This window comes from Thamnophis elegans, chromosome 1, assembly GCF_009769535.1.
Source record: "Thamnophis elegans isolate rThaEle1 chromosome 1, rThaEle1.pri, whole genome shotgun sequence".
NCBI classification, from domain to species: domain Eukaryota; kingdom Metazoa; phylum Chordata; class Lepidosauria; order Squamata; family Colubridae; genus Thamnophis; species Thamnophis elegans.
This window is the reverse complement of record NC_045541.1, coordinates 64,840,727-64,866,383: the sequence shown is the minus strand read 5'-3', so window position 1 is coordinate 64,866,383 and position 25,657 is coordinate 64,840,727. Positions and strand designations below refer to the sequence as shown.

The following is a 25,657-nucleotide window of genomic DNA, read 5'->3' as shown; positions in this document are numbered from 1 at the left end:
GTGAAACTTAATTTTGTTTACTACCGGTTCTGTGGGCGTGGCTTGGTGGGTGTGGCAGGGGAAGGATACTGCAAAATCCCCATTTCCTCCCCAGTCTGGGGCCAGCCAGAGGTGGCATTGCTGGTTCTACGAACTACTCAGAATTTCCGCTACCGGTTCCCCAGAACCTGCCAGAACCTGCTAAATTTTCACTCCTGCTTCTGCGTTACTGCTAGGGAGTACCACAGCTGAGGCGTGGCAAACTGCTCTGCTGCGCAAATCAGCTGAGAAGATATAGGTCAGTATAGTGCGGGGGCGGGTGGGTCCACTTAATTGTGGGAGCAAACCGGTTCACCTGAACCGGTCCAAACCGGCAGAATCCCAACCCTGCCCGTGTTGCTGAATTACCCTGCATCCTTTCCCTTCCCATTCATGCCAGGAAAGCAAGTGCAAAGTGCTTTCCATTCTGTACATATGCCTCTCAATGACCAGTAAAAACAACAATAATAGTTCTATATCAGTTTAGAAGGGGAATCTTGGCAGAACTTTTGCCAATTTCACTGTGTTTTTTAAAAAAGAAATAGGAATAGAAGAACAGAGTTGGAAGGGACCTTGGAGGTCTTCTAGTCCAACCCTCTGCTTAGGCAGGAAACCCTAGACCACTTCAGACAAATGGTTATCCAATCTCTTCTTAAAAGCTTCCAGTGTTGGAGCAAGAGAGACCAACAGTCAGCATTTCACCTTTCTGCTACTGAATCTGGGAGAAAAATGTCTAGCCTTTCATGGCAGGCACCCAGTAGCTCTGTATGAAATCTCCACGGAGGGCAAAGAGCCAGGACAGGGTTGGTCATGCCTACCAGAGGACATACCAGGCAATTGGTAGGGAGGCACATGACATAACATGGAAAGGAATGAAGAGCAGCCAGCAGACCAGACTGTTCTCATTGTGCTGGCAGAAAAAGCAAAATGTGTCTCACTTTCTGATGAAAACTCAGATTCAGGTCACCTTCCCAACAATCTAAGATTGGGCCGAGCATGATTTTCTTCTCTTTCTGCTCTCCCAGATGGCAAGGTATGCTATTTTGCAGTGATTCCATTCTTGTCTCTTGGGATGGGATGAAATAGAATAGAATAGAATAAGGAGCGGAGAGGAGAATAATAGAATAAAATAGAACAGAACAGAACAGAAAAGAACAGAACAGAATAGAGTAGCTTTATTGGCATCTCTCCTCCTCTTTCCTCATGGCCAGCATTACATTCCATCTAAACTGCAGTGCACTTTTGTGCGCGGGGGCTTTTAGAAGGAAGGTGGAAATGGAAGCTGGCTTGGGATGTGTCAAAATGGATGGTGTGTGGTATACAGGTAGTCCTCAGCTCAGTGACTGTTCAAAGTTACATCATCACTGAAAAAAAGTGACTTATGACCATTTTTCACAGTTTCAACCATTATAGCATCCCCATGGTCATGTGATCAAAATTCAGATGCTTGGCAACCGGCTCATATTTAGGATGGTTGCAGTGTCCAGGGATCATGTGATCACCTTTTCCGACTTTCTGACAAGCAGAGTCAATGGGGAATGCAGATTCCCTTAACAACTGTGTTACTAATTTAACAACTGCAGTGATTCACTTAACAACCGTGGCAAGAAAGATCATAAAATGGGGCAAAACTTACTTAATAAATGTGTCACTTAGCAACAGAAATTTTGAGCTCAATTGTGGTTGTAACTTGTAAGTCAAGGACTACCTATATATTTTTCCATCATTTAGTATTAAAAATACTACCATCAGCAGTGAGTGGCTAGCTACTCTCTTGAGTGGCTAGCTGCTCTCTTGACCCCATTCAAGGACCACATTTGAGTGTATAAAATCTTACATGGAGAACCAAGAATACTTGTGCTGTCTCCTCACACTCTTAACTCTCAGCTTGGCCATAGTTATATGTAACATAAACAGCAAATCCTTGGTTTTTTCTAGAGTGGGGATAACAGAATAAATAGCTGTTGGGATTGAGGTGCCCCTTCGCCATCTTATTACAGTTTAGGAAGACAATCGAGCCTCTTCTTTTCATCCAGGGCTTTTAAAGCTTTAAAGTCCTTGAAAATTTTTAAATATTAACTAGAACACTAGGATTGTTCTAATTAGTTGCAGAATTTTTAACTATATTACAGGGGTTATAGAGAGAGAGCTATATAGAGACACTGGAGGGGGCCATAGAAATCTATAACTGACTAAATAAGAAACATTACTTACAGTTATTAATACCGAAAGCAAAAATTATGAAACATTTGCATAATTTACAGCAAAGATTATTCTGTACCCTTTATTTGTTATTCAACGATTCCCCTGCTTAAGGCAAAGTAGCCGAACTACGCCTCTGTTGTTAAGAAAAAAAAGGCATCAGCAAACAGGGAATAACCCTGAGGCCAACAGAAGGATGATAAGGAAGGAAAGCTCATTTTATTATTTAATTATGTGTCACATTTTTTTGCACCGCTGTAATCTAATAAGGACTCTTGGTGATTCATCACAATAAAAACATTTACATAATAAAACATCCATGGTACGGATTTAAAACTTCCACAGTAAGTACACAAAATCAATTAAAAACAATAAAACTAAGCATAAAATGAAACCATTGTTCAAAAAGAGTATAATATAGATCTTACCGGCAGTGCCACCATCAATTACCCAATGCTTTCCGGAAGAGCTAATTTTCTTTCTCCCTGATGTAGCTGCTCCTTATCCCTCACAATTTATAATTCCCTCTTTTGCTCTTCTACAGGGTATTAAACCTGGAGGTGTTGCCAATTTACAATCATTAGTCAACAACTACTCTTGCACTCTAACTCATTCAACAATGAATTTGGGAAAAGGGTTCCTGAAGAGAAAAATCCCAAAATTCAAACATGAAGAGTTAGAAAAGTATAACTTTATTGTCTACTGATTTTTAAAAAAATATTAACCAATATTAACCAATATATTGGGGGAGGTTCAACCTCAACTTTATGGGGCGATATAATCTCAAAAGTAGCGCAACTCACAAACTCAGAAGTTCCCAGGTTCAATCTGCAATATCCCACACACATTTCAATGATGTCCACTTAGAAGACCATGGCAGAATAAAGAGGATCCAACACAGTGATATAATCCCTTCTAGTTGCTCCTACTACATAGGTGGTAGGGCTTCCTTGGCTTTGGATAATCTAAGGGTAGATTAACATGCAAAATGTAATATGTATTGCTAAATAGTGATGGGGAAATGGGCTTATTGAAGATCAGCTGCCTCAGTTTTCAGATCCTGCGACAGTTACAATACCAATTCCATTTAATTTAGTAATTTAAAACTCAATATAGCTTCTCATGTCTTATATTGATTACCACAGGTCAGGTTGCTGGAATGAAGGGGTCTCTGGATGTGAAGCAGAAAAGTTGTCATTATATCTGATGCATACCAGTAATAGATTTTTCCGCTACTAGGAAAAAATCAGAGGGAAAGGGCTGCAGGGGAGCCACAGTTACGACCTTGAGAAAATAAGCAGAAGCAAAAACATTCAAAAATAAAAATAAAAGTATGCTTTAAGCCCAAGAAACAGAGAAACAGTTAGAAAGAAGTTCTAACAGATTCTACCCCCTAGTTTACTAGGTTATAAGAGGGAGGGAAAGGAAAACATTGCCAGGCCTTCAAAATCCTGGTTCCATTTTATATCAATAAATACACAGTAGTTCCAATCAAATGTATGGTGTCTGTTTCCTCCTCTGGCCCATTTCAAGAGGCAGGCATCTATCTTGAAAGCTGACTGTGTTTTACCTGTTTGGCTGCATCAGAGGGACTTGATGTGAATACTGGAAACAGAAAGGATTATATTCCCTCTGTTCTCAGTCAACAGCACCAGGACATACAGCCATTCAATGAGAAGTTTAAAAGGATTGACTAAGACATGAGTGGTCTTTGAATGAGTTTTCCCAAAAGAAAAAAGGCCTTTCCTGCTGTTACAGAAATAGGTGGTTCAGTTTAAATCACAAATGATTTACATTTCAGCCCATTGTCTTATCTTTTCATACTTTCAAGGAGTCCCTGTCTTCAAGGGAAAAACCCAAGTGCAAAGAGGAACCCAAGCAAAACATCTACAAGCATTTCTCCAAAGTTGCATCCTTTCAACCTTAACTAAAACAGGTGTTGGAATGTGAACATTTACTGTAAAGTCAAAGACATCTTCCAGCTGTGCCCTCAAGTTTCATCAAATCTTTAGCACTTTGTGTATCACTGTACATTCACACATGAATGGCATTAGAAAGACTTGAACTGTTCTTAGCATCTTTTGTACAATTACTGAGACTGGAGCAAGAGGGAAGGCCTGCTTCTTCTCCATTCAGTTCTAGCCATATGATTTTAGGTCCCTTGTATTCTGCTGCTCTCTTCTTCTTCTTCTTCTTCTTCTTCTTCTTCTTCTTCTTCTTCTTCTTCTTCTTCTTCTTCTTCTTCTCCTCCCCCTCCTCCTCCTTCAGAAGGAAAGAGCCTGCTGGTTGCTGCTTGGGCAATGAACGGCAATGTGGCCTATTTCTGTCTCTTTGATGTTTGCCCAGGTTGTCTTTGGTTGTCATGGAGATCTAAGCAGCTGAAATGACATCTTGAGTGGCAGCAGGGGATGTCCCATGGAATGAAAGCGGGTGGGCATAACATGTATGTGTGTGTCTCCAGCATCTGATGGAAGACTTCTCAGCTTGAAATGGATTGGATTTCAGGGTTGGTCTGCTATTCTGAGTTCTTCAAAGAGTGGCACTTTGCCCTCTGCTCCACCCCTGACTTAAATCTAGCATTGGTTTTTGAGAATGGTAAAGGATGACATCTATCATAGCTGAGATAGTTAGTGACACCCTTTGCATAGATAGACAACAGAAAGTTAATGAGGTGGGAATTGATACTCTTGGAACTGAAATGTGTGAACTTCAGGTCAGCATTCTACTTTTTCTTCTATGCTGCATAGAGTATTGCCTTCTTTAATCCAAATAGAAAATTGAAAATCAAGAAGCAAACGAATACTACATCGGCTCTTATTTACCCACTATAGGAATAGGATATTGGGTGGTGAACAAGTCAATCTTTGGGGTCCTGGAAAGTATGACTAGTTCTCTGTGAATTCACCCAGATACGTTCTTTTGCATGTATTAGATCCAGGTTATAGGGCAGTGATGGCAAACCTTTTTCTTACGGCGTGCCAAAATTGTGCACACTATCGCCTATGTGCCCACACCAATTTAATCATCCCCACCTATCTGCACATATGCACCTCCCCCGTACATGCGTGCATGACCCCTACCCAGGCTCTAAGGCTTTCCTGATGCCTGGAGAGTGCAAAACGGCCTCCCCTGGCCCCCTGGAGGCCTCCCAGAAGCCAGAAATGGATCATTCCCGAACTTCCGGTTGTCCCGTTGGGGCTGTTTTTCACTCTCCCCAGGCTTCAGGAAAGCCTTGGGAGGTTGGGGAGGGCGAAAAACGCCCCTAATGGGCCAACCAGAAGTTCAGAAACAATCCTTTTCTGAAAGGGGGCTGGGTGTGATTGGCCCATTTGACCTATTTTTTGCCCTTCCCAGCCTCCGGAGGCTTTCCTGAAGCCTGGGGAGGGCAAAAAACGGCCCCAACAGGACAACCGGAAGTTTGGGAATGAACTTCCGATTGGTCCGTTGGGCCTGTTTTCCACCCTCCCCAGCCTCTGGAGGCATTCCTGAAGCCTGGGAAGGGCAAAAATGGTCTCCCCCAGCCCTCTGGAAGGCTGAAAATCAGTTGATGGCTGGTGTGCCACTGTGGCATGCATGCTATAGGTTCGCCATCACTGTTATAGGGTCTAAATTTTCCACAATTTCCAATATTCCTTTCCCAACCATTTGCGAACTGTAGTTTGGGAGAACCCATTGCATAGGCTGTTGTTTAAAGTCTGAACTTGGCACTCAGTGGGCTAGCATTTGCGGCATGAGAGTTTTAGCAGTTGAAACATCTCACATGACTGTGTTCTACATTTTCGAGATTATCATTAAAGCAAAGTTTCCGTTGAGAGAAACTTTTGAGTCTTTCTGTACTTACTGTAGCATTTGTACCAGACTCATCTCAATGCCACAGAGACCATTCTGCCTAACAATGTCTTAGCGGTGGCTCACCTCAATTTACAAAACTTCTCTTTATCAAGGTTCAGTGCTTGCACTCTATGGAACTAGGTGTCCCAACAGATGGGAATTGATGTCATGAGCATCATGGTAAATTATTGCATCATGAAAATGATTCAATAATTTAAATCAGTTAGGGAATGTATCTAGTGCAAATCCAATAATTATATCGTGAAGTTATAGCAATTGCTAACAGATACATATGGCTTGGAGGCGTATGGGAGCTGTTTTCCCATTAGCTAAAATTCTTGCCTTAACCTACTGTTTCCTGATATCTGAATTTAGATTTCTTTAAGATATTTCATAGTTAAATTTATCACTGGCTATTATTATTTATACGGGAACATGGTGGCTCAGTGGCTAAGATGCTCAGCTTGTCGATCAGAAAGGTTGGCAGTTTGGCCGTTCAAATGCCTAGCACCGTATAACAGAGTGAGCTCCCGTTACTTGTCCCAGCTTCTGCCAACCTAGTAGTTCAAAAGCATGTAAAATGCAAGTAGAAAAATAGGAACCACCTTTGGTGGGAAGGTAACAGTGTTCCGTTCACCTGTGCCATTTAGTCATGCCAGCCACATGACCACAAAGACGTCTTCGGACAGCGCTGGCTCTTTGGCTTTGAAACGGAGATGAGCACCACCCCCTAGAGTTGTGAACCACTAACACATATGTGCGAGGGGAACCTTTACTTTTACCTATTATTATTTAAATAATAATGACAACTCAGGGAAGTTTACAGTAACAAAATATACAGTTAAAGGAGTTAAAAACATAATAACAAAGCAAAACTGTCTGGATTAAAAAGCAACCGTAACAATATAAAGACACAACACAAATACACTGCACCCCTGACCTGGGACCAGAGACATGTCTTAAGGGCCTTCCAGAATCACAGAATAATGAGCACTACAAGGGGTACTCCTTTAGCAACTACAATTAGGGCCAGTAATTTGTTCATTAAACCAAGCAGCTACTAAATGAAGCCGCAATGATGCTTATGATCTTACTTCAGCTTCTTGCAAAAGTCATAAAAATAAGGCTTGGTTGCAAAGGTCTTTCGTCATTTTCATATCAGTGAGTGATCACTGTCTGAAGTAGTTGCTAAATGAGGGCGGGGAAAAATATACGGGGCAACCATTTGTCTGAGATGGTATGAGGACTCCTACCTAGGGCAAGGGGGTGTATTAGAAGACCGCCAAGTGGGAATCAAATTCTTTTACTATCGGTTCTGTGGGTGTGGCTTTGTGGGTGTGATGTGGCTTTGTGGGCGTGGCTTTATGGGCATGGCAGGGGAAGGATACTGCAAAATCCCCATTCCCTCCCCACCCCATTAAACCTGCTTTCCAGCTCCGTTCTCCTGTTCAGGGCAACAAAAGAAGATCAGCTGGGAGGCAGCAGGGGCGGGGTCAGCCTATTTGCCGGTTCTTGGAACTACTCAAAATTTCCGCTACCGGTTCTCCAGAACCTGTCAGAACTGGCTGAATACCACCTCTGCCCAAAGTCCCTTTCAACCCTATGATGTGATGATTTTTATCACTACCTATATAGGTGTCCCTGAGAGGTGTTGTTCCAGGGTGGGGTAGCTAACTTTATCCTTTCTAATGAAATTCACAATCCCTATTAAAAACTACCCAACTTGGTTTTCTCTTCTTAAAACAATATTATGCATTAAATCCGCCCTATCTCACAGCCTTTGGTCTCAGCAAGCCATTTCTCTACACTACCACACATGCAGTGAAAAGGCTGTACACTGCAACCTACAACCATGCAGCTGTTGGAGGGAAAATGTTGGCTGCAGTATTGCAGCATTTAGCGGGAATTTATATGCAGAAAGAATGGCAGATTGATGACCAGGCAGGCCTCCCATCATAGCAAGTGTTTAGATTTCTTGGCAAATTGACACACACACACACACACACACACACACACACACACTCACACACAGAGTTAGTCCTTGATTTATGACCATAATGGAATCTAACAATTACGGTCGTAATTTGTGACAGTCATAAAGCGGTTCCTGATGTGACTGATCCAGTTTTATGACTTTTGCAGTGGCTGTTAAACAAATGCCACAGTAAAAGTTGTAAAGTGACTGCCATGGTCATTAAGAAAACACGACAGTCATTAAGCAAAACCATGGTTCACTTGGTCTAGGACAACTCACTGCAGCCAACTCGCCATGGCCAACTTACTGTGGCCCATTTGCCGCAGGACATCTCTTCACAGGACAATTCAACAGTGCATTCATTGTTTCATTCAGGTATTTTATAATTGGTGGTCACATTTTCATCAAAATTATTGCAATTCTTGCATTTCCGGATTCACTACATTTTATTATTGTCAAAATTAATTTAACTTTTGTATTTATTGAATTCGAGTTGTCCTGCTGTGAATTCTCATGGCAAGTTTGCCATGGTGAGTTGTCCCCTTTTGTGGTTTGCTGCGAGACATGTTTGCCGAAAACTGGAAGTAAATGCTAGTTTTCAGCAATGTTGTGGCTCACAATCAAATGACCATAAAGGTAAAGGTTCCCATTGCATATATGTGCTAGTCGTTCCCAACTCTAGGGGGCAGTGCTCATCTCTGTTTCAAAGCTGAAGAGCCAGTGCTGTCCAAAGACGTCTCCGTGGTCATGTGGCTGGCATGACTAAACACCGAAGGTACACGGAACACTGTTACCTTCTCATCAAAGGTGGTTCCTATTTTTCTCCTTGCATTTTTACATGCTTTTGAGTTGCTAGGTTGGCAGAAACTGCGACAAATAATGGGAGCTCACTCCGTTACGCAGCGCTAGGGATTCGAACTGCCAAACTGCAGACCTTTCTGATCAACAAGCTCAATGTCTTAGCCACTTAGCCACAGCATCTGACCATAGGATGTGCACCGCATCTGACCATAGGCAAATGATCATAGGATACTGTAAACAACTTTAACTGTGGGCAGGTTGTTGAGTGCTCAAAATGCAGTTACCTGACCATGGGGAGTGGAAGTGCATGGCTTGCCATTGGAATTTTTCGGAATTGGGTTTTGGGGAAGAGGGGGAGGGGTCCATCATAACGTTGAATAGTTGCTAAATGGCCTGTCATAAGTCAAGGACTACCTGTACTTTTCCCCAGGAACGAGATTTTATTTTTTTGCAAAATTTAAATGCTGCACTTTGACGTTGGGACTGTGTGGGGAAAGGAGGAGTGTCTTCAGAAAGAACAATGGAAATGCTGGAATATATGCTTTTACAATGTCTCCTCCCTGGGCCACATGTTCTGATTATTGATTTTTCCTTGCAATATAAATTGTCAGTCTTTGCTTGCTTGTGCCAGTAAAGTATCTAAAATCAAAGTTAGATTGATATGAAGAACAAGCAGAACTGTCAGTTTCCTAGAATTTACCATCAGGAAAAAATATTGTTGCAACAGCAGCTCCCCCTAGTGGACACCAGAGTCAGCCTCAGGGAACAAGAAGCAAATTTTTAATTTGTATTTCATGTATTCTATTTTTTAAACCACCTAAAAGCCAGTTATTGGGGAAATGACTTCTTAAACAGCTTCCAGAATATCTGTTGCTTTGCAGTTCCCTTGATCCAAAACCAAATGTTTCCCTCATTTACCACTTTCCCAAAGTTCTGCCATAGAATTGTAATTTTGAATGTGATTAAAAGAGAAAATGAATTAACATGCAGGGGGCCATCATGCTATATTTTACAAATTAAAATTAAATTGAAGTTGCTTTATTAATCCACATTTATTTTTTGGAAGCATCTTCCCTATGTATGTGTCTGCTGCTTTCCACAGACTGAAGAAAACATATGCAGATCCTAAACCAAGATCAAGCTATTTTCCAAAGTACATGAAGGCCAGACAAGGAATAATAGATGGAAACTAATCAAGGAGAGATTCAACCTAGAAATAAGGATAAATTTTCTGACAGTGAGAACAATCCACCAATGGAACAGACGTTGCTTTCGGAAGTTGTGGGAACTTCATCACCGGAGACTTTCAAGAAGAGATTGGACTGCTACTTGTCAGAAATGGTGTAGGGTCTCCTGCTTGGGAGGAGGGTTGGACTAGATGACCTACAAGGTCCCTTCCAACTCTGTTAATCTGTTAAAAATACGGTATATATTGTTAAGAATTAAAATTGCCAAAACCTAATCAGGTATCTCTATATTCTGCTCAGTTCTGTAAATCAGCTGCCATGCCATAGTTCTGACAATGTGATTTGAATCATTTTCTTTTGCCCTTACTGCTGCTACTGGTTTGAGCATGCAAATCCCAAAGTGATGGAGAAACCTCTTTTTAGTGGGGGAGAGAGCTAGCAGATCTGATTTGGAAGAATCCAGTTAGCCACTAGATGGCAGCAGACATTTCAGTAGCTTTAGCCCTACACAAGATTCAGTATGTGGTTTCTTCTTTTGACCCTTTTTTCCCCTTGCTTAAAAAAGCCACTTCCTTCCCACAAAGAGTTTTCTTTCAAGGCTTATATTGTTCTTGCACACAATGAACTTGCAAACTATACACACAATTTCTAAATCAAATTGTCATCACCAGGGCCCACATGGGGACTAGATCATTAACCTGAGAGCTGCAATACTGAGGCCTTCTTTACATTTACATAAACGTCCTTAGTGAGTCAGAAATGAAGAGAATTATGATATACCATTCAACATACATTTATTAAATTTTAAAAAAAATATTACTGCAAAACTTTCCTGTGAAATAGTGCCATTTCCCTTGGGCCACATGGCTGCTGGTGTTTTTCATTAATCAGAACTCCAATATTAAGCTTAATTACTGGATTGAACCAGTAAATAATATTTTTTCAAAATCATATCCATCAATAATTATGTTATGCTGATGATACTACTCTGAAAGTGGAAAATGCAAATGATGTTCGCACTTTAATAAAGTCAAGGAGCACAGTGAAAAAAATTGATTAATTGTAAGATTAATTACAAAGAAGAAATAATGACAGAGCAGCAACAGAATTGCATTTTGGAGTGATTATCAATAGTAAAGGAAGCACAAGTCAGATATGTGCCATAGACTTGCAGATTGGAAACAATATTCAGATGTTGTGATATTGTGAAAAAAAAAAGATTTACGTAGGCAACATTTCTCCTTATGATTCTCTAACAAAACAAAATTTGGATTCTGAATATGCAAGATAGAAAGATACTTTTGAACTTTGATGTTGGAAAAGATTCCTGAGAACAGGATAGCCTTCCAAAATAAACAAACAAATGGATCATAGATAATTCAGAATGAAGCGTAAATGACCGGGCTGAAATCATTTGCTTTCTACAGAAGGATGTCTCTGAAAATCTTCTGACAAGAAGTGACATTCTAGCTGCTAGGCCCTCAGCCTGTAGTAAAATCCATACCAGTACTAACTGGGGAGAGATTTGTGGGACTATTTTAATATTCGAAGCTCTATACCAGTGATGGTTAATCTTTTTTGGCTCCCATGCCAAAAGCGGGGGGAGCGCAGGGGGGTCATGCGCTGGCGTGCCACACCTATAATGCTATGTGCGCGACCCACCCCATATGTGTGCATGCATCCAGCACACACACACCGGCTTTGTAATGTAATGTTGTAATGTTTATTGCATTTGTATGCCGCCCTATCCCGAGAGACTCAGGGCGGCTAACAAGCAAGGGAGAAGGGAAATACAAACAAAAGACAAAACAGGCAAGTTAAAAACAGAGCAACAGTCACAACAGTTTAAATGGGGCCAGGAATTCATCAGCCCCAGGCCTGCCGGAACAGCCAGGTCTTAGTGGCTTTGCGGAAAGCCAGGAGGGTGGTGAGGGTCCGGATCTCCATGGGGAGATCGTTCCAGAGGGCCGGAGCAGCCACAGAGAAGGCCCTCCCCCGAGGAGTCGACAGTCGACATTGGCTAGCTGATGGTATTCGGAGGAGGCCTAATCTGTGGGATCTAATTGGTCGTAGGGAGGTGATTGGCAGGAGGCGGTCTCTCAAGTACCCAGGTCCAATACCATGTAGGGCTTTAAAAGTAACGATTAGCACCTTGAAGCGTGTCCGGAGACCAACAGGCAGCCAGTGCAGCTCGCGGAGGATAGGTGTGACGTGGGTGTACTGAGGTGCACCCACAATCGCTCGCGCGGCTGCATTCTGGACAAGCTGAAGTCTCTGAATGCTCTTCAAGGGCAGCCCCATGTAGAGCGCGTTACATGGGGCATGGTTGGCTTGGTTTTTTTGCCCCAGGCTCCTGGGGCTTTCTACGAGCCTGGGGAGGGCGAAAACGACTTCCCCCCACCCCAGAGGCACTCCAGAGGCTTCAGGATTCCCTGTAGGCTCTAGACAGTGAAAAACGGACCTATGGGAAATCCGGAAGTTTGGGAATGGTGACATCCAGTTTGTCTGTAGGGCCGATTTTTGCCCTCCAGAGCCTTTAGGGGTCTTCAGGATGCTTCCATGAAGGCTCCAGAGGGCAAAAAACAGCCCCACAGGGAACCGAGAGGTTCAGGAATGGCGACTTCCAGTTTGTCCATAGTGTCGATTTTCAACCTCCTGAGCCTTCAAGGGTCTTCAGGAGGCTTCCATAAAGCTCAGGAGGGTGAAAAACCGACCTACGGACAAACCCGACATCACTTCCGGTTTCCCCGTAGGGCCTTCAGGGGTCTTCGGGAGGCTTCCCTGAAGGTTCAGGAGGGCAAAAAACGGCCCTACGAGCAAACCGGACGTGACTTCCAGTTTGTCCAATCATAAGATGAGGCAATTCTCTGGTAGCCTTAAATAACTATGAATGGCATATCACTGATGCTTCTCCCCCACCCACCAGTGTGATTATATGTAAGATGACTTTCATTTTTCTATCTGGGTCTCTATTCCAGTTTTCCCAGAAATGGGCTGCCACTGCTGTGTTTTTAACCTAAGCTGTTGGGTGCTCAAATAATAGACTTTTAACAAGACGTGTTGCCTAGACATATGTTGGTTTTTACATATTGTATTTTATATATTATTGATTGTTTAAATTTGTGACCTGTCTGGAGTCCCTCCGAAGTGGGGCAGTATCTAAATCTAAGGAAAGAAAGAAATTAGAAGAAAACGTTCCTAAGAGGAAATTCAGATCACACCTTTTATCCTAGATGAGCCCTTGTTCCCTTGGCTTGCAGGCTTGGAGCATGCAAGTATTGTATTAACTTTTTGTTCCGCTTGAAGTGAATGGGACTGAGTAATCTGATTTCCAGTACAAGCCTGACTGCAAATGAAGCCGATGACCTGTTGTTATCATGTCTACAAAGGGAAAAAAATACTGATTTTCAACAGAAAACTGAGGCACAAGTGCTGGATGTGATTGACTGTTCAAGTGTTTTCATGTGCTATCCCGCCTTTATATAAGAATGCACATAGCATAAGCCAGTTCCTCCTTATATGGCATTAGACGGCAGCGAACATGTTGATCTAGAAGATCATAGATCTGGGGTATCTGTGTGGACAGACTGCTCTGAAGCAAAACAAGGGTCACAGCTGCTTTTACATGCAGAAAATGCTAAAATCAAGTTGTTATGAATTATGAATATGGAGGTAAAACTTACACTGCCTAGAAAAAATGACGATCTGTTCTGACTTAATTACTATATATCAAGCCACTTCTATTTTTACTCAGAAATTCAAATACATTAACTCTTTTTCTTAGTGAACTATATTATTATTATTATTATTATTATTATTTGGTCCGTTTCTTCCTTTTTATGTGAGCACTCTTTATTAAAGGTTAGAAACATTGCTAAAAGAAATTATCATCTTGGGTAACGTAGGCTTTTACAATCTCCCATATTCTGACTCTGTGCAAATAATACAAGCATTTTTTTAATTGCCAGAAGGATAGCGCATTCATCTACTGCAGAAAGCATAAACTTGTAGCACTGTGCTGGTTTAACTACCGTATATACTCGAGTATAGGCCGACCCGAATATAAGCCGAGGCACCTAATTTTACCACAAAAAACTGGAAAAGTTATTGACTCGAGTATAAGCCTAGGGTGGGAAATGCAGCAGCTACCGGTAAATTTCAAAAATAAAAATAGATACCAATAATGTTTTTGAATATTTATTTCAAAGAAAAACAGTAAACTAGCGGTATATTCAATGAAATACTTCACTCACCTCATGATGCTGATGTCCCGCTGTGATGATGATGTCCCATGCAGCCGCGGGAGCGATGTCCCGCCTCCTATGACACACGGCACAGTGATTCCTATCATTGGATCACTGTACCAGAGGAGGTGGGACATCGCTATGTGGCTGCTTGCCATAACAAGGAGGAGGTGGGACATCATTGCAGAGCGGCAGGAGGGGGAGGAAGGGGAATCGTAAGACAGCCCTGCATTACATTAGAACGTGAGGAGGGGGGATGGTGCGGTGCGCGCTGCGCGGCAAACTGACACAGAGGGAGGGGAAACTCACAGGGGCACTGGGCCATTCACGAGTGTCACCCAGCGGCATGGCCCCGCCCCTTTTTCTCCTCCATTTCGGGCAAATTTTTCACTGACTCGAGTATAAGCCGAGGCGGCTTTTTTCAGCCCAAAAAGTGGGCTGAAAAACTAGGCTTATACTCGAGTATATACAGTATTTATAATACATAAGTTCCTAATTAATGTCATAAAACAATTATCATTATAATTGTTTCAACTGGGAAAAGAGAGGGTCAAGGGGAATCTCTTGGATTCAACAAAATAGCTCAATTATGGCTTTTTCAAACCATTCCTGATACCTCTAGCAGTGCAGGTTTTGGATTAATTGCGAGCTGGGTGGTCTCCTCTTTCTTTAAATAAGAAGAAAGTTTGTTAGGCATTCTCATCTTTTAAACCTTCCCAGGAACTGTGGTTGACTGTGAAGAAGAAAAAGATTTAAGCCCATTCCTATTAAGGTGAAGTCATCCATGATTCAGGAATTCCATGTACTCAAATTCCTAGTTGAAGTCTATAATCATTCATTAGAGTTTTGATTTTTTTTTTTGAGGGGGGAGATATTCTTGGATCTTGTCCAACTCTTGTCCAATTCGTTTCAAAAGACAATTTTGGTGTCAGTTTGTATCTTTAAGTGTTGTAACCTTAACCTTATAACATGCCTTAGAAGGCTTAGGTCAGAGTATCACTGACTACTACATATTGGCTGAAGACATATTGGTATTTTTGATACAAAAGAAAGGTGAAATATTTTTTCTTCTTTTGGAAGAAAAATCATGCTATAACCCTGGATGAGAAGAAAAAAGATGATGGCAGTGAATATTTGTTGAAGACAATAACTTCTACTTTATTTTTGGATGAGGCAGATTCTGTGTGAGGGGATATTACAGTGACACTAATTTTTTCAAGTGCTAGAAACAAAATCCTAAAGATCCTTGGTGAGAATACATAATAAATGTTAACAGAATAGAAAATGTGATTTGTAAAGCAGACATAAAGCAGACAAATGAATTGGCAATCTTTGGGGCCACAGATGGTGGGCAGACTACAAAAATGGCAACATGGGTATTGAAGGACAGACAATGGTGAGCATGGCAACTTTCAAATTATTTCCTTAAACTGGAAGATGAAGTAGCTTTCTATAAGACTTTTTTCCATGCTGAAGACATTGCTGCTGCATGACACTAGAGGTGATCTTCTCTTTGCAACTTCCTAAATCAGTTTTAAAAATTAAAACAGTGTTCATAAAAGTCAGATAGGGAAGGGAGACTAGAAGGGGCCAATGGAAGTGTTTGGGACCCACAGATCATATATTGCCTACCCTTGATTTGAAGGAATGCATTGGCACCAAAATTAAGCAGGAGTTAGTTTATACAGGCCTCTGGGAACTCAGAGTGGGATGGAGGTGAAAGCAGGCTATATACTGTAAATGTCTCTTGAGTCAAGCTTAATTCCTTGTGACTTCATACAGCTTAGGAGGCGGAATATCCTAGTGCTTTGTCACTGCCTTTTACAGCCCTGGGATATCCTGGTGGCCTCCCATCCAAATTCACACCAGATCTGACTTGCCTAGCTCTTTTGAAATCAGCCAAGATCGGCCAGCTTCTGTCACCTTACCTCGAAACCAGTCACGTATCAGGAATCAGACGCGCTTAGAAGAAAGAAGAAGGGCCTATAATAGCTTCGGGAAATTTCCTTCCTTGGTTAAGTCTAATAGCCAATCGGTCGTACCGAGGGGCACCTGCAGAGGGCTCCGACCCACAGCTTCCCTTCCCAGTCCCCAGCAGGCCGAGCGGTGCGGGGTGGAGCCGATCGCACTCTTTCCGAGGCGGGGTGGCCCCGGATAGCGGCGTCTTGTTGGTCTTGGGGGGTGCAGAGCCGGTAACAGCATGCAGGTAGAGGAGAAGCGGGAAGCGGTTTTCGCGGCCCCAAGCTCGTTCGCTGCGGGAAAGAGCGGGCGCTCGGAAGAGCTCGGAGGGCGGGCTCCGTTTGGGTGGGCGATCGCTAGTTCAGCGGGGAGGCTGCCGTAGGGGAGACCCGTTTGGAGGGACCGGGATGGGGCGAGTGAGTCCCGCCTAATTCGACTGCGGTATGTTCCCCCTTTTCCAGACCAGCTCCAAGCAAGCGGTGCAGGCGGCGGCGCAAGAGCTGCTGAAGTTTGTGCACCGCAGCCCGTCCCCTTACCACGGTAAGAAAGAAGCATTTGGCGAAATCGGGACCTTTGCCGCCGACCCCGGTGTCACCAGAGGCCTTCCCGGGGTGGCTGTGCACCCTTGCCTGGCTATTAACCAGGTTTACGATGCCTTTTCTTGAATCTTAGGCCTGGTCTCACAGTTAACATGAAAAACCTCATTGCCCCTTTTCAGATTTTTTTTACCCAGCATTGGAGTATTCGCGCAGGATTAAAGTTAATGTATTAAAAGCAAGCAGAATAGGGGATGTTTCTGCGTTTGATTTGCCAGTATTGTTACCATTTCTTTTTCTTAACTCCTGTGGTTTTCCCTACAATTGTCTTTCTCCATCCTCGCAAAATAATCTTTTTTTAGTGTCCCAATTCTTCTGTGCCACTGCAGTGTGAGAAATTATTAACTTGTCTTTTATCATACTTGTGAGCATTAGGTAAGACAAAGGATAACATTCTTATTTCTTCCTGAGCCTTCATAATCTTTTTTTTGCAGAACTTTGCTCCTTGTCTTATCTGCAAGCCATGCTTAGCATAATTTTATATTGTTGAATCATTAACGGCACCTTAATTACTTCTTTGAAGCAGAAGCTCACACTTTTTAAATAATATACAGAGACAGCAAATACAATTTTTAATATCCTTAATCTTTTCTTCCCTACACCCATAGGATTTACTATAATTTGATAGTTGGCAGAGTCCATCTTTAGAATGGCACATTATCAAACAACAAATTATCTTAACTATTTGAATAAAATTCATAATTTTGCCCAATCCTTTTCATTGCTGTTTTTTCTCTCCTTCCTGTTTAAAAAAAAGTTAGAAATTATATGTGCATTTTGCTGACAGATCTTATTATTCCTATCTTTTATAAGTGGCTAGTAGAATGTTCATGTACTTCTAATGTTCATTTTTGTACTTGCGTCAGAATTACTGAACTGTAACCTCTGAAGCAAAATAACACAATTTCCAAAGGCTAAACACAATTTGCATATTATGCAGGTATTGTGGGCAGGAACATCTGCAAGGGAGGGCAAAAGGGTTAGGCGATGTAAACATTTCCCCCTTTTGTATGTGCCATCACAATGTATGAAAAGGGTGAACTTTGCAGTAAAACGCCTGCTTTCGTCATTTTGACAAAAGTATCAGATTCTGCAGAGGTCTCTGACTGTAGGCACATTCACACAAAAGATTAAATTACTCAGGCAGTGTAACATGAGCATGCGCCATGGATACAAATTCAGGCTAATGTTAACCGGAAATGGTGGCTGCTTCAAAATGGTCAGGAAACTTAACAGAAAACCCACAAATTGGTGTTAGGGAGTTACATGGAAAGACCCTAGATGTTCATATTAAATAGCCCAACTGGTTTTATCATATCTGCATCCATGTTTAGCATCCAGTGTTCTTGGTTAAGGTCCGCTCTCCTACATTAAAATGTTTTTTTTAAATCTTTTAAACCTGTAAGCCACCCATCCCACCTGCAGCAACCTTGGGTAGCTTATAGACATTCAACTAAAATGCACTATAAAAAATTAATAAAATAAGGATCATAAATTTAAAATTCAAATAAAATTAAATTCAAATAAATTTGAATTCAGTTAAAATTAAATTCAAATAAAACTAACCAGAATGGAGAGGGGGGGAGCAAAGTGTACACAGGGAGGGCAGTGGGTGTTACCTGCTCCATTAGCCACCTCCAAAGTACTATATCCCCAATGGGACCCCAGGCTGCTTGGCAAAGCCATATCTTCAAGGCCTTTTGGAAGGCCAAAACAATCCACTTCAGGGGGCATGATGTTCCAGAGGGTGGGAGCCATAGCAGAAAAGGCTCCTCTTCTAGATTTTGCCAGCCCCAAATCCTTGGCTGAAAGGGTCTGCGGCATGCCCCATCTGCCATTGTGACTGGGGTGGAGCACTCCCATTGGGAATATATTCTTATACTCTTTTTAAAGCATGGAATCATTTCAATAAAATTAAAAGCTCTGTTCTTAGAATTTTTAAAAAAGAATCTTAATTAGGGCACTGAAATTATGACAGGGAAGATTTTTTAGTAATACATTCTCTAACACGAAGCCCAGAGTAAATATTGAGGTTTTATGCTGATGAGGATCTATTTAGAAATCCCAAGGTGCAAAATGCATTGTATTTGCACTATATGTATATGCATCTCTTGCATGCACACATGTATTTCCGATGTAACCACTTTGTTTCTATCTAGCCTCTTTGCTTCTTAAGTAATTGTCTAATTTCATTTTGTAAGCATCTTGTACATTCTGTCTTGATCTGCCATCCAAAATGTAATAAATCAAAGTAAGTGCATTAGACTTGGCAGAGGAAGATCACATCTTGAAGCCTTAGGGTCAAAGTTGTGTTGACAGTCTCAGGACAATCTTCCTAATAATTATAAAACCCTAAAATTGCTCTCCAGGTTTATTGACCTCCAACTTTGTTGGGACTGCAACTTTCAGAGTTCTCAACTAGCTTGTCCAAAAGCTGAGTGACAATCTGGGGAATTGCAGCCCCACCCAAGTGGTAGAAGGCTGCCTGAGAGTAGCCAGGATAAGACTGCCATCACGCCATCTGTTCCTAAGTTGGGTCAAACAATTCTGATAGCCAGTAGAGTCGCATGGCATCCTGTTAATTTGGAGGTCACCCAGAATTGTGGATCTCTGGAGGGCTTTTATAGCAAGCTTTCTTGCCCAGATGCCTTTGCTGTTTTCTTTTGTGATTGCTTCTGCTCTTCCTTCCGGCAGTGGTTGCTGAATGTCGGAAACGCCTGCTTCAGGCTGGTTTCCAAGAACTGAAAGAAACTGAACACTGGGATATCAAGCCTGACAGAAAGGTGCGGAGAAGGGTGGCATAATGACTTTTGTGTACCTTGCTTTGATTTATAGTTGTGTTGACTTTCGCAGTAAAGGAGGGTGGGGTGGAAGTACCTCCAGCTAACTTCCCTGAGGGACAAAGCAAAATATTGATGTCGCCATCTCTTTCTGTACTCTTTTTTTTTCCCCTCAGTATTTTGTGACCCGAAATTTTTCAACGTTGGTTGCTTTTGCTGTGGGAGGACAATTCCAGCCAGGTAATGGCTTCACAATTGTTGGAGCTCACACTGACAGTCCCTGTCTACGGGTAAGCAATGATGTAATCCTTGTCTGACATTTTTTGCTCTTGGCTGGAGTTCCCCCCACCCCCGTTTCTACTGATTGTCTTAATTTTCCCTGCTATCACATTCCTCTGATTGTGCTTCAATCAGTACAGCTTCATCTTCTTTTCCTCTTCACAGCTACAATTTTCTGTATGGTGGCACTATTTCTGATACTTGTTGGAAGGATTTCTGGTTTGGTACTTAGACCCCCTTTCTTTTGAAAATGACATTAAGATGCCACATAGTAATTGAACATGGCTCTTGGGAGAGACTTGAGATTGTGGTTGTGTCTCTTCTAGGTGAAACGGTCTTCAACATGTAACCAGGAAGGTACAGTCCAGGTGGCCGTGGAAACATATGGAGGTGGTATCTGGAATACCTGGTTTGATCGTGACCTCTCTGTGGCTGGAAGAGTAATTTTCAAGGTCAGTCCTGCCTGAATTACTCTCCTTCTGCATTCTTAGATTTGTACAATTGCAAAAGAACTTTCTGTCTCCATCCGGTATTATAAGGATGTCACATAAAGATCTACTCTTGTATTGCCTCAATGTGTGGCAACAGCTGTAGTGGATTTCCTCCCATGGATCCCAAGAAAACAACAAAAAAGAGATATCCCACAGGAAAAAGTTAGTAGGGCAATTTTCCTATCTAAGGTGCCTTGAGAAAGTATAGGTTAACTTAAGTAATCTGATTTACCGAACTAGAAACAACTGCTCATGATTTTTTGTTAACTTTTGGCAGTTGCTTTGTGAAACAGTCACTGTTCTCTCAGAATGAAGTTGATGGAGGATTAAATGCAAATGTGTATAAATGTGTGTTGGCGTATAATCCTCCATCCAAATGTCAATGTTTGTGTTGTAAAATAGATTTTCAGAGCTTTATTGTGTAGAAAACCTGTTTTATATTCATTTCTTGATTGGAAATAGAAACATTAATATTACAGAGAGAGTCCATAAGGCCATATGTATGGTACAAAGCCTGATTTTAATATTGTTTGAATGGAACTAAAAACCAAAAATGACTAATACATTCAAAATCTGATGTTGCTTCTTATTGGAGATGCAGATTTGTCCACCTCCACCTGAGCACAGAGCTTCCAAACAAAGCCGATTTTGTTTTTGTATCGAATTGTGTTATTAAGACATGCTGGTACAAGAGGAGAGATATAGGTGTGATTACGGTACTAATGTACTGAAACATGTTAACATGTTATTTGCATATGTTCAGAAAAGTTAATGTTCTCTTCATTTAATATGCCTAGAAACAAAAATTGCTGCTGTTGCAATTTGGAGTATGCCAACAAGTGACGGAAATTAAAATATGTCCGTTCATTTTCTGTCTGTATAGGATGAGAAAATTGTTCTTAAGTTATATTAAATTGGGTGCCAGATACCTTTTTTCCTTTTGTCTTTAAAAAAATTATGTTGTTGCAAATGCCCATTTTTAAACTTTAAAAAGAGTCTTTTTAAAGGGGTGCTCTGCATACCTAATAAATAGATATTAACTTTAGGGAAAGGTGCCCCTCGCACATATGTGCTAGTCATTCCTGACTCTAGGGGGCAATGCGTATCTCCGTTTCAAACCCGAAGAGCCAGCTGAAGACATCTCCATGGTCATGTGGCCGGCATGACTAAATGCCGCAGGCATACAGAACGCTGTTACCTTCCCACCAAAGGTGGTTCCTATTTTTCTACTTGCATTTTTACATGCTTTCGAACTGCTAGGTTGGCAGAAGCTGGGAGAAGTAATGGGAGCTCACTCCGTTACACAATGCTAGGGATTCAAACCGTCGAACTGTCGACCTTTCTGATTGACAAGCCTCAGTGTCTTAGCTACTGAGCAACTGAATCCTAAGCCACTGTGCATCAACTTTAGATAGGTACATTTGTGTATAAAAAGTTGCAAGACTGCTGTAGGTATCAGGTTTAGTTTTGAAACCACTGTGTGACATCAACAAAACCTCTTAAGGATTCTCTGGGAATTCATTAAAACTAAGGATTTAAACTGAAAGTTTAAAGTATTTGCCTTTTAGTGTCCTCTCTCTAACTTGCTTCCCATTTTAAGTGTCCAAAATTAGGTTTCCAGTGTTACTCAGATGAGCAAAGTATATATTCTGCCATGAAAAATACTCCTCTGGTGTCAAATGTTGCTTGGGTTTCAAAACTCAAGAGGAAAAAGAGAAGAAAATCTTTTTACCGCATCTTAAAAATAATTTCAGCAAGGCTGTGTTTGATTGCTCTTGGAGGAATGATGGGAAATTAATTTTATCTATTTAGGTTTGAAAAAATAGTACAGGAAATTGCACGTTGCATCTGATAATAAATAGGGAAAATAAAATTGCAGCTAGAACCAGTTATGGAATTATGGAATTCAGGCCTGGGTCGCAGAAGCGGCAGCCTGCCACGCTCCTGAACCTGTTCCCTCGCCACCACTGGGCCGCCGCCATTTTGGATTTTAGTGACTTCGTGTGCGCAGTTCACTGTAAATTGTTCTATGTATGTGCAAAGAACAATTTACATTGAACAGCACACGCACGGGTGTGCGAATCGGTAGTGAAACCGGCAGCAACCCACCTCTCATTTGTATAATATGCAATCGCTTGGGACCAGCTAACCTGAGGGATTGCCTTTTTCCAAGCGTCTGTAGCCATCCCAATTCAGTCTAGCAGAATGGGCATGCTGCAGATCCCGTCAGCCGAAGGGGACGAGATGGGCTTTTTCTGCTGTGGTGCCCTATGGAACATCTTTCCTTTGGAGATTAGAATGGCCATAACCCCGGTTGCCTTTCACAAAGCCCTAAAACCTGGCCATATTCTAAATCCGGGGTGCTGAATGTGTCAAGAGCCCCCTTTCCTGGTTTTATCTCCCGACTGCGGGAGATAGGGGTGGGCGGCACTGTTTTGCAGTGGTTCTCCTCCTATCTCTCGGACAGGTCGCAGTCGGTGTTGGTAGGGGGGCAGAGATCGTCCCTGAGGCCCCTAACTTATGGGGTGCCGCAGGGGTCGGTCCTATCCCCCCTACTATTTAACATTTACATGAAACCGCTGGGAGAGATCATTCGGAGGCACGGGATAAAATACCACCAATATGCGGACGATACACAGTTGTATCTGTCCGCCCCATGCCAACTCAATGAAGCGGTGGACGTGATGAACCGGGGTCTTGAGGCCGTTAAAGACTGGATGAGAGCAAACAAGCTGATATTCAACCCAGACAAGACTGAGTGGCTGTTGTGTTTTCCTCCCAAAAATTTGACCAACATACCATCACTCAGGCTGGGGGGACAAAACTTACACCCCTCAGAAAGGGCCCGCAACTTGGGAGTCCTCCTGGACCCACAGCTGACTTTTGACCACCATCTCTCAGCTGTGACCAGGGGGGCATTTGCCCAGGTTCGCCTGGTGCGCCAGTTGCGGCCCTACCTGAATCGGGAGGCCCTCACAACAGTCACTCGAGCCCTTGTGATCTCCAGGCTGGAATACTGCAATGTGCTCTACATGGGGCTGCCCTTGAAGAGCATCCGGAGACTTCAGCTAGTCCAGAATGCGGCCGCGCGAGTGATCGTGGGCGCACCACGGTTCGCCCACATAACACCGATCCTCCGTGAGCTGCACTGGCTACCTGTTGATCTCCGGGTGCACTTCAAGGTCCTACTCACCACCTATAAAGCGCTCCATGGTAGTGGATCTGGCTATTTGAGAGACCGCCTTCTGCCAATTACCTCCCTGCGTCCCATCAGATCGCATAGAGTTGGCCTCCTCCGTATTCCATCCGCCAGTCAGTGCCGACTGGCGACTACTCGGAGGAGAGCCTTCTCTGTTGCGGCTCCGACACTATGGAACAATCTCCCCGTGGAGATTCGTATCCTCACCACCGTCCAGGCCTTCCGCACAGCCCTCAAGAACTGGCTAGCCCGTCAGGCCTGGGGATAAGTCTACTTTCGCCCCTCCCGAATGCCGAGTGAATGTTGAGTTTTACTGTTTAATTTACTTTTGTTCACATCTCTTTTTGTATTGTCCTACACTCCCTTTCCCCTTTGATTGTAAGCCGCCCTGAGTCCCCTCAGGGAAAAGGGCGGCCTATAAATGTGCAATAAATACAAATACAAATACAAAAAAAAATTATTGCTAACTGGCCAACTCTCGGCTACTATGTGCATTTAGTTTGGATGTTTTCATTGTTTTTTCTTGTTTTAAAATATTACAGCCAGAATATAGCATGCCAACTATAAAAATATGCCAATAAGAAGCCTGCAAGTGTAGATTATCTCTTCCTTGCATTCTCCAGATGTGATTCCCAAAATTTCCTGCCATCAAGATGGGTGGCAATTTTGGGAACTCCATTCCCAATATTTCTGGATAACCAAATTATGTGAAACTGGTGTATTAGGGACTTGAGAGTTTATTAAACAGTCAATAACTTCTAGATGAAGAACTGAAGGTGCTAAAGTATGGTAATATCCTTGCTGAATGGAGATGGATAACGATTGGTTCTAAAACTTGGTATTTCTTCCCATGTCGAAACCAGCACACATTTCGTTATGTGCCATCTTGAGTATTTCTGCTTAATGTTGCGCACACACAAAAATAGAATCCTGTGGAATTTTTGTAGCTTTGTAGGTCAATAACGGTCAATGAAAAGTTCATCTTGAAAAGCACTTGCGGCTGAAATAGACATAATACAAAGGATCTGTCTTCAAATCACCAGTTTCCTATTTGGTAGCATTGTTGTTAAGGATTGTTACATTTCCTCTTTAGCCAGCCCACTAAATACTGGGCTTGGGAAATTAAAAATAAAACTGGTCTGATAAAAATCAGAGCCATGAAATTCGCCCCATCTGTTCTTAGTTAAAAGCTCAATGGTGCATTTATTCAAGCCATTGGAACTGATTTTCTTTTGACAGCCACTAAGACAGAATTACTTGCTGGAGCTCTTTCCTGAAGAAACTTTCCTCTGCTATTCTTTTTTTCTTTTCTTTTTTAATAAATATTTTTATTCAACATTTTTTAAACAGTAAAATCACAATTACCCTTTTACAGCTTTCCATTATTGGTATTTCTTTTTTCTAATTTCAGGTTTTCCATTCTACAACCTATTGTCATTATATCTCTTACTTTCTGAATATATACCATCTTTTATTATATTTTCTATGTTTTCTTTGTTGATTTTACATCTCTTTTCAAGCCAATTATACCACCTATGCCATGTCTTATAGTACTCTGTTTCCTCTCTGTCTCTTAGTTCCATCGTTAATTTGTCCATTTCTGCGCATTCTAGCACCTTTTTTTAAAAATAATCTCTGCATTTGAGAGAATGACTACCCTTTTTTTCATCATGAGATTTATAATCATGGAGATCAAACAGCAAGGGGTTTTCTACTGCTTTCTTTTTCACTGCAGGAGCTGTCCACAGGGCGGCTGGAGCAACAGCTAGTGAAGGTGGAACAGCCCATTCTCCGCATCCCAAATTTGGCCATCCATCTCCAGCGCAATGTGAATGAGAGCTTTGGACCAAACACTGAGAAAAACCTGTGAGAGAGCAAACAGTCCTTGTCCTGTACTGTCTCAAACAAGGAGCCTTTCTTGGAAGCTGTTATGTTGGATCCAGTCAGCTAGTCAGGCTTTAGGAAAAGAGATCTCGGGAGCCCCCTTTATTGACTTTTTTTCTAGCAAGGGCTGCAATGCAAAGGAGCTTTGCTGGGTTAGACCAAAGCCATATTTATTGCAGTATGTTGTTCCCACACTGTCAAACTAAATGGC

General features: G+C 42.1%; 1 protein-coding gene across 1 annotated transcript in view; it reads left to right on the top strand.

The window, feature by feature from the left end:
• The first annotated feature begins 16,353 nt into the window (after positions 1 to 16,353).
• DNPEP (aspartyl aminopeptidase) overlaps positions 16,354 to 25,657 on the top strand; it is a 30,316-nt gene continuing 21,012 nt past the window's right edge. Inside the window, exons 1-6 of the mRNA XM_032217890.1 lie at positions 16,354 to 16,464; positions 16,679 to 16,757; positions 19,508 to 19,596; positions 19,770 to 19,883; positions 20,199 to 20,324; positions 25,298 to 25,428. Coding sequence (XP_032073781.1) covers positions 16,459 to 16,464; positions 16,679 to 16,757; positions 19,508 to 19,596; positions 19,770 to 19,883; positions 20,199 to 20,324; positions 25,298 to 25,428 — 545 coding nt within the window. The 5' untranslated portion in view covers positions 16,354 to 16,458. The remainder of the gene's footprint in view (positions 16,465 to 16,678; positions 16,758 to 19,507; positions 19,597 to 19,769; positions 19,884 to 20,198; positions 20,325 to 25,297; positions 25,429 to 25,657) is intronic.